This window comes from Sycon ciliatum, chromosome 3 (assembly GCF_964019385.1).
Source record: "Sycon ciliatum chromosome 3, ocSycCili1.1, whole genome shotgun sequence".
In the NCBI taxonomy this organism is placed as follows: domain Eukaryota; kingdom Metazoa; phylum Porifera; class Calcarea; order Leucosolenida; family Sycettidae; genus Sycon; species Sycon ciliatum.
The window spans coordinates 4,252,343-4,262,039 of record NC_088645.1 but is presented as its reverse complement, the minus strand read 5'-3'; the positions used below and the strand labels follow the sequence as shown (position 1 = coordinate 4,262,039).

The 9,697-nt window shown below is 52.3% G+C and overlaps 1 protein-coding gene across 1 annotated transcript; it reads right to left on the bottom strand.

Moving 5' to 3' along the window:
- Window positions 1-4,228: 4,228 nt before the first annotated feature.
- Window positions 4,229-7,827, bottom strand: LOC135812400 (uncharacterized protein K02A2.6-like). Its single transcript, XM_065325772.1, has 3 exons — window positions 7,595-7,827; window positions 5,118-6,317; window positions 4,229-4,928 (listed from the first exon to the last, which is right to left on the bottom strand). Exons 1-3 carry the CDS (start codon window positions 7,825-7,827, stop codon window positions 4,229-4,231), a joined length of 2,133 nt encoding a protein of 710 aa, XP_065181844.1.
- Window positions 7,828-9,697: the final 1,870 nt, after the last annotated feature.

The following is a 9,697-nucleotide window of genomic DNA, read 5'->3' as shown; positions in this document are numbered from 1 at the left end:
CAAGCGACGAGCTCGAAAAATTACAGGGAATCTGTTGCCCAGTACCAGTTGCTGTCTCTCAGGTGTCGGTAGACCTTTGTCTTGAATGACTGAAAACGTGTTTTGTGTGGGCGCTGCGACAGCAGCCTGTCAGGAAGGGAGTTCCATGCGCCAATACAGCAGTACGGGAACGACCGCTTCACGACGGATGGAGCTGAGACAGGGAGCGTGTCTGACAGTTGATAGGCGTGGCTGGTGGCATTATTGTGCTGGTTCCTGGTTCTGGGGTTGGCTGGAGAAACGCGATGCGGTGGCAATATAGCAAGTAGCTGAGGAGGACCAGTAATGAAATGCAATTTGTACATGCACGAGAGAGCAGCAACAGTCCGGCGGACAGCCAGACTGGGGAGAATTGCACCAGGGCCAATGATGCGCAGTGCGAGGCGTTGAACATTATCCAGACGTTGGATGTGGCTGGCTGGTGCGCCCATCCACACAAGCGGGGCATACTCCATCAGGGGCCTCACGAATGCCTTGTAGACAGTCGTTCGGCCAGCTGGCGTTAGAATGTGGGCCGCTTGTCGGAGAAAGCCGAGGCGCTGCTGGGCGCGGATGGTCACGGTCCTGAGGTGACTAGCGAAGGACAATTTGGAGTCAAATCGAACACCAAGCAGTGATATGCTGGTTTCCTCCGGTACAGGGGTACCACCAAACAGGATTTGGGGCAGGTCTAGGTCAGTGCGTCGGAGGGTAGCAGTCATAGCCTGCGACTTGCTGGGCTCGAAAGACACTTTCCACCGGCAACCCCACTCATGCAGGCGGTTTGTGGATACCTGCAAGGTGTGTGCAGCGTCCCGAGGGCACTGAGCTGAGGATACTAGACTGTATAGCGTCGTATCGTCCGCGTAGGCCTCAAGCTGAGCATTGCCATCAAGAACATCGGCAGCGTCATTCACGTATATTAGAAACAACGTAGGGTCCAAATATACTGCCTTGAGGCACCCCTGCAGAGATTGGGTAGAGAGAAGAAATCTGACCGCCGACTAAGCACTGGAGTGAACGGCCGTCAAGATAAGACGATAGCCAGCTATGGAGAGTGCCAGTAATGCCGAGCTGCCGGACCTTGTAGAGGAGGCCCACGTGGGAGACCCGGTCAAAGGCCCCGGCTATATCGACTATATCGACTGCGAGAATTCGTGCCGCGCCACCTTGGCCAACGATGTCCACCCAGGCGTTATGAAGCGCCTGTAGTGCATCTGCCGTGCCGAGACCTCTACGGAACCCAAACTGGTGGGGAGTGAGGAGCTGCTGGCGCTCAAGATGGTTCAACAGTTGGCGATTGACAACAGTTTCCATTACTTTGGACATTATGCATAATAACGAGACTGGGCGGTAGTTCTTCAGAACAGAGCGCGAGGACCGTTTGTGGATCGGTACCACGTTAGCTGTCTTCCAAGATTCTGGTCGAACTCCGCACCTGAAACAGAGAGCGAATAGCTGGGACAAAGGCTTCGCAAGTTCTTTGGCACACTCTTTCAGGACCCGGGCTGAAATGCCGTCAGGACCAGTCGCCTTTGATATGTCGAGTCGCGCTAGCAGACGGTAGACAGTGGCGGGGCGAAAATGAACGGCTGCGAGTGCCGGTGCTCCGGTTGCAACAAGGTCAGGTAAGTCGTCAGAAGTAAGATCCTGGCCAGTGACACTGCACTTCCTGGAGAAGAAGGTGGCAAAGGCCTCCGATTTCTCATGGCTTGTTGCCAACTCCCGTCCGCCCGCATCAACAATGAGAGGAATGTCCGTGTTACGTCCGTCCCCACTAGCATACTTTAACTTGGTCCACCATTTTTTGTCCTTGAGTGAGCCCGTGGACAGGCTGTGACGGATACTGGCCTCTTTAGCTTCCTGGGATCGCCTTAGGATGTTGACGGCTGAGGTAACGGAGCGGAGGAAAGCTTGTTTGAGTGAAGGATCGTTCGGGTGTTTTCTCCAGGAACGCCAACGTTTGTCCTTTTCCCTCATAGCAGCTGTACATTCCGGCGTCCACCATTTTGGATCACTCGGCCTCGTGGTAAGTTCCTTAGATGGGACAAACCTGGCTATTGCGCCTCTGATAGTGGAGGTTACCCGCGCACAGGAGGTGTCCGGGTCATCAGTTATGATGTCGTGCCATGGAGAGTTGCGAAGGAAAGCTCAGAGGCGATGCCAGTCTGCGCTCTTGTACCGCCAGACAGTTCGCTTTGCTGCAGGCTCGTGGCAAGATAATTATGCCTACGAAGTCGGATAGAACGATAACGTGGTCAGACCGCCCAAGAGGGGGTGTGGCGGTTGTCAATACTGGGGAGTTGAAGGTAGACATCACGAGGTCAAGGGTATTGTCGCCACGAGTAGGAGTCTGAACGTGCTGCGTAAGGAGGTGCGCGGCACAAGTGTCCTCAAGTGCTTCGCCCGCCGGTGTGGTCTTTGAGCTGTTTAGCCAGGCACGGTTGTGAACGTTGAGGTCCCCAGCAAGAATGAGACTAGCGCCGTGTTGACGGGCCAAAGGAAGGGTGTCGTCGAGATGATGGATAAGTGAGAGGTCACCGGGCCCGCAAGAACCCGGCCGGTAGACACCTCCCAGGACAATCTTGTGCCCGGCGCTGAGCTGGATGGATACCCACAAGACTTCATGCTGGGGGGCGGCCAGTTCATCGATGATCAAGGCTGGGAGAGTAGATCGCACCCAGATTGCAACTCCACCACCGTGTGCTGTGCGGTCAAGCCTGAATGGAGGGCTATAGCCCGGGAATATCGTGTCCGACACTTGGACCTTCTCTGTTGTGAACTTTGTTTCGGTTACCACTGCGACGTCAGGGTTGTGCTGTAGCAACGCGTGCTGGAAGTCGCCTAACTTGCTACTTAACCCGAACGCATTTGTGCACAAGAGGCGAAATGGAGCAACCATGGAAGAAACAACAAGAAAAAAACGAAAAGCTAAAAAATACCAAAGTGTAAACCTAGAGCTAAAGTTCTTAAAAACAAAAAAAGTCCTGAACGTGTTTCTAAGATTTAGAAACGCCAAGTGTTCTGCTTGCTGCCAGCTGGACCCTTTCTCTTTTTCTTTCTTCCACGGACTTCGGTGAATTCGGTTTCAGCTGAGGGGGAGGTCGAGCTTCGCTGCCGTTTGCTGTTGGTGCCTGCTTTGCTGTTGCTCTTAGCGCAGTCAGCCAGTAGTGCCATTGCTCTGTCTTCGTCACTAGCAGGATCAGAGTGGGCCAGAGACGTGGTGGGGTCAGGCTGCGGTGGGGAGGGGGTGGGGGTTCCTCCATCTGACTCCTCAGCCCAGCTGCTGTCGGGGGACAGAGCTAGAGTGAAGTCCGGCTCACCTTCAGTGCGTCCCACTGAGGCAGATTCGGGTTCCCTGGATGCATCCCTTTCGGCATCCGATCCTCCTGTAGCAGATCAGTCCGAGTACGGTTTGTCTGACCCCACGCCACTAGCACTGGCAAGCTGGCGGTTGGCTGTCGTAGCCGAGGGAGGCTGCTGATCCAATGAGCTTGGACTTCCCGCCTCTCGTCCTGCTACTCTTTCTGCATCCGACCCTCCTACAGCAGATGAGTCCTGTTTGTCGGACCCCACGCCACTGGCCAGTTGGCGGTTGGCTGGTGGACCCCGACCCCATGGATTTGTCGTACTCCGTGTGTGGGTGAGGCGATTTGGACAGGCCTTTGCCTCATGTCCGCCTTGCTGACATCGAAAACATTTTTGCGTTTGACCTGGGTACCAAACCCGTACCGTAGTACTACCGGAACCTATACGCACAGTAGACGGCATGCTCTTCTTCAAACTCATCCTTGCATGGCGGGTTCCCGTTTCGATTGAAAAATCACCATGCTCCACGATCTTTCTTGTTATTGGGCCATGAATATCTCCAAATGCCCCCAAAGAACTTGCAACTGCTCCATCATGTAAATGCAATGGGCATCCAAATACCAATACTGTGATTACACAGTAACAGGTACAGCCTTACCGCTTATTGACAAGCCGGAGGATACAAGCCGGTCGCGTGCGGCTCCACAGGACAGTGCTACGAGGCACCAGCCAGGCTTCCCTTGTAAATCCACCTGCTTCAGCTCAGCAGGGCTAACTCCATTTTTGGACAGTTCCTCTATATAGAAAACGTGATCTGACGGCCACTCAGGCTCTCTTCTAAACAGTATGGAAGCGGACGCAGGAGCGCCAAAACTGCTCCCACCCGCCATGACTACAACTTTTACTCCACAAGCACCACAATGTGCTCGCCAGACGGTAGTGGACCCAGCAAGTCAACAGCCAAATGCTGCCATGGCGCATCTGGAAGAGGAGTGGACTTGACTGGCGGTGCATTGGCTGGCGCTGCAACCACTTGGCAGGCATGACACGACTTGCAGAGCTTCTCGGCCTCGCTGTCCATGCCTGGCCACCAAACCTTGGACCGTAGACGCTCTTTCGTCTTCACGATGCCCTGGTGGCCCTCATGTGCCAACTGCACGGTCTGGTGTCGCAACTCTGTAGGGATAACAATGCGTTGACCTCTGAGCACCACCTTGCCAACAACAGTCAATTCTCCTCGGACCTGACGGTATGCTGCTGGCAGACCATCCCAAGATCCGTCGTGAAGGCACTTGCGAACAGCAGATAGCTCTTCATCTTCAGCTGAGCTACGTTCAATCGTTCTGATACCGATAGCGATGGGTGCTGCTGTCTGAGTGATAAGTCTAACCGACTCTTCATCACTGCTGATTCCTGGATCCGCCGCTGCAACGGGCAGGCGAGATAAAGCGTCAGCGATGTTCGTCTTTCCAGGAATGTGCTTGACTCGATAGCTGTACGGCTGTAGGCGCAGAACCCATCTCTCGATCCTGGCACTGGGCTTGGATCTTGCCGAATAAATCACTTCCAGCGGCTTATGGTCGGTGCAGAGTGTAAACTCCCTGCCAAGCAGATAGGTGTGAAATCGTTCACACGCCCAGACAATACCAAGAGCCTCTCGCTCGGTCTGCGAGTACCTCCGCTCTACCGCTGACAGTGATCTGCTCGCATACGCAACTGGCCGCCAAACACCATCCTGCTTCTGGACAAGCACAGCTCCGAGCCCAACTAGACTGGCATCCGTCACTTACTCGATCGGCGCTTCAGGATCATAGTATGCCAGTGTTGAGCTGGACACCAGTAGTCGCTTCAGGTGGTCGAACGCTTGCTGTTGCTCTGTAGTCCACTTGAACTGAGCTCCCTTGACCGTGAGGCGACGCAGTGGCTCAGCAACTGTAGCAAAATCAGGGATGAATTTTGCACTGAAACCGGCTGTACCGAGGAAGCTTCTTACTTCCGACGCATTGCTCGGCCTGGATGCTTCCGCCAAGGATTGTATCCTTTCCGGAGTTGACTGTATGCCCTTGTCAGATATCTGCAAGCCGAAGAACTCAATGGAGCTCTTAGCGAACTCACACTTTGCTGGGTTGACTGTGAGGTTGACCTGCTGCAAGTGATTCATCACTGCATGAACCCTCACATCATGCTGGTTCAGTGAGTCCGCATGTAGCAAGATATCATCAGCTCCGTTTCTGCAACCGGCCAAATCCTTGATCACATCGCTGATGATCTTCTGGTACAGCTCTGGTGCTGAACTTATACCAAATGGCAGTCGACGAAACCGGTACAACTTCCCATTTGCAGCAAAAGTTGTCAGGTAGCGGGACTCTTCTTCCAACTCTACTTGGTGAAATCCCCACTTCAGGTCAATCTTCGAAAACACCGTGCTGCCATTGACTTCATGCAGCAACTCCTCTGTTGTTGGCATCGGATGTCGTTCTTGGACGATGGCTTCATTGACCCGGCGTAAATCCACGCACAAACGGATGTCGCCATGCTTCTTTGGTGCTATCACAATTGGGCTTACCCACGGCGTCGGGCCCACAGCTTCTTCAATAATTCCTGATTGCTGTAACTCCTGAAGTTTTTCATCCACCTTGGTTTCATACGCATACGGTATCCTACGCTGGCGTTGGGCCACAGGTGGAACTTCAGAGTCTACATGAAGGCGTGCTTGGTAGCCAATTAACTTGCCCACACCACTGAACACACCAGGATACTCATTCTTGATTTCATCGTGGGTACTGGGGCTAGCTGTGGCGCTGCCAACTTGATTCACGTCAGGTAGCACCAAGGCCTTCAACTTGAGTGCAGTACTACGTCCCAGCAAGAACTCTCCATCTCCTCTGACGACGATCACTTCGTCCTCAGTGCGCTCTGAGCCGCATTGGAAAATTGCAGTAAACTTGCCGACGACATTCAGCTGGTGTGCTCCATACGCGAAAAGCTTCCTGGTGCACTTCGTCAAAGTGACACCGAGGCCTTGCAATTGCAGCTGGCCCAAAGTCGATTCTCCCAACAAGTTGCATGATGCTCCAGAATCGACTAGCACTCGCGTCGACACACCATTGAGGCTGACATCGATAGAGGCCTAGCGCCTGTGCCAAATAATTACTTCCTCGCACTCCAAACACAAAATCGTCTACATCTTGAATTTGATTTGCCGAGTGATTTTCTTTTCTGTACAAACTTGCCTTTCCCGACGACTTGGGAGCGTGACGCGTGCTGCCTGTACGCTGTTTGTCACCTCCGTTGCATTTGGATGCGAAGTGACCGTTTACGCCACACTTAAACTCTACTCTACTACACCTTTGGCCACGTGCAGGACAGTTCCGGTCGCGGGCGAAGTGGCCAACTTTTCCACAGTTAATTGTGACACCCTTGCTGGGGTACGCCGTGCACAGCATTCACACTTCCTGGTGCAGCTTCACCCGTACCGTACGAACTGGACCCATGCCCATCATGGCTTGCACTGTGACTTGCACTTGTACTTGTCAGTAGAGAGGTTCCGGGGTACGATTTTCCGTGCCAAAATCCGTATGGGCGCTACGGATTTTTTCCAGGCGTGCCCCATACGATTTTTCGGCACGAGAATCCGTGTGGACTGGCTTTCATACGAACCATGCTTCGTATGGGGATTTTGCGTCATCGGGTGCAGAAAGATTTTTCGCGTACAAATTTGGTGCGAGAAACATCGATTTTTCGCGGGAAGTTTTGATTTCGGTACAAATTTTCAAAATAAAAAGGCATAGCGCGGGAATGTGACGTGTTTGCGATCGTCACCTAGGCAATGACGGCACACACATAAGTTCCGTACCCCGGAACTTTTCACTGCTCGAAAACGACGTATAAAAAATCCGTAGAGCCTCCACGGATTTTGGCACGAAAAATCGTACTCCGGAACCTCCCTAATGTTGACATATCACGTGCGTGCTGCACCGTTGTTTCATACTCGCGACCTTTTTTCAAGGCCACCGCCAAAGTGAGGTCGTCGACTTCTAACAATTTCTTTCTGAGGCGATTGTCCGATATCCCTATGAGGAGCTGGTCGCATACATGATCCTCCATGTCGGTGCCATAGTCACAGTATTTGCCTTGCCCAAGCAAACGGGTCGAAAACTGAGATACTGTTTCACCAGTCCGTTGTGACATCTGACGAAGCTTATACCGTTCGAACCTCTTGTTGGCCACGAACTCAAACGCCTTGTCCAAAGCACTCACGGCTCACTCGAATAAATTGTCGGTGTCCTCATCTTCTGTTAGCGTTTCGAATTTCTCCTGTACTGGCATATCAGCCAAGTACAGCAACAGACTCCTCTGCCTCTTCGCGGTTGTGATGTTCTGCCCATCCACATAGTACTGGAATGATCTCTTCCACCTGCGCCATCTTGCCGAAACATCATGGGCAGGACCCTCGAGATCGAACGGCTCCAAAGCCGGGCCTACTCCTGTGAGCGCCATTGTCACTGAGACCTACTCAGGTCATCTATATGACTATAACTATTAAATCCAGTTCATCTTCGTCGCCAATGTAATGTTCTGGGACATTATTATTATTACAGAACTGGTCAAACCAAAGCACTAACAAAGACAAAACTAAAGACCAAGAACCAGGAACATAAAGCACAGAGAAAGGGAACAAAACAGATACACATATAAATATCGTACAAGATACTATAATAGTACAATACTATAATATAGTATTAACCAGGAGGCCTGCAACATCACAGGTCGTGTCGTCAGCAAACAGAGACGTTCCAGGGAAGACTGCAGGTAAGTCGTTTACGTAAATTATAAATAGTAGGGGACCAAGAATTGATCCTTGAGGAACGCCCGACAATACTGGCTCTCCAGCCGAGGATGTGCCAAGCACAGTTACGTACTGATAACGCCCAGAGAGATAAGATTTCAGCCAGGAGAGTGGTTGTTTGCGTACCCTGAATGCATGCTCGAGCTTTGCCAAAAGTCCTCGATGCCAGACGGTATCAAAAGCCTTGGCCAAGTCAAAGAAGCAAATGCCAGCAAGCGCTCTGTTATCCCTATGCTGGCACACCTGCTGCACGATGTGGGTCAGTTGAAGAGAGGTGGAGTCGCCTTTACGAAACCCAGATTGTGCGGGACTCAGAAACGGCGTAACATGTCTGTATAAGTGGTCATAAAAGATGCGTTCACATACTTTGGACACGCAAGGAAGAAGAGAGATAGGGCGGTAGTTTGCAGGTTCGTGGCGGGAACCTTTCTTGAATACAGGTATGACTTTCGCTGTTTTCCATGCGGAAGGGAATATGCCCGTGGTAAATGACATGTTGAAAATATGGCACAAAGGGAATGCTATGGATGGTGCCAGGGCCTTGAGGACCCGGTTGGGGATGCCGTCAGGACCAGACGCCTTGCACGTCGGAAGCTTCTTCAGATGACGCCGGACAGTGGCAGTTGTGGTGATGACGGACGTGAAACAAGCTGAGGGCTCCGAGGGGGTGAGAATAGGGGGAATAGAGAGCAACGGGTCATCTGGCCGAGTCACAGAGGCAAACTGGGCGTTTAATGCCGTAGCTTTGGCCAAAGGGTCAGCCGCCTGCTGAGTCCCTGTTGTGAGTGACGGAATTTCCCGTGATACGTTTCGAATTCTTGCTTGTCTCACAAACTGGTGAAGCGATGGACGGTGTCTACCCTGCAAAGTAGTTTTCACTGAGCGGATATAAGCTCTGTACTTTGTCCGCGTCAGGGTTTTCACTATATTTCGCTGCTGGTGGTATGCTTGTTTGTTTTGTTGTGTTGGGTACTTCCTAAAAATGCTATAGAGATCATATTTCCACTTGATTGCTGTGCGAAGATGGGCATCAACCCAGGGTGGCTGACTGGGCCGTGGGCAGCGGTGAGAATACGGCTGCTTTCCGAATGGCCAGAGGTGCTTCTCAAGGGCACTGTTGAGAATGGAAGAAAAGTGTGAAAGCGCATCATCGACGTTGCTGGCACGCAGGTGCCAGCTCCAGTCAATATCAGAGAGCTCTGCATTCACACTATCCCAGACGGAAGATGGCACGGATTTAAAGTCATATTCCGGCTTTGCAGGAACATTGCTGAAGTGGCTTCGGGGTGCAGCAGCGGGATGTCCGCTTGCAGCAGGTTCCTCACGGTAAACAGCATCAGTAGGCAGTAGGAAATGACTGAGGATCTGTGCGTGGTCAGATGCACCAAGAGGAGCAACAGATGTAACAGAGAGTAGTAGGTGAGGATGATCCGTGAGTACAACGTCAATACACGATGTTGAGCCGTGGGGGGTAAAGTGTGTGGGGAATGTCACCATTTGCTCAAGGCCAAAACAAGAGAA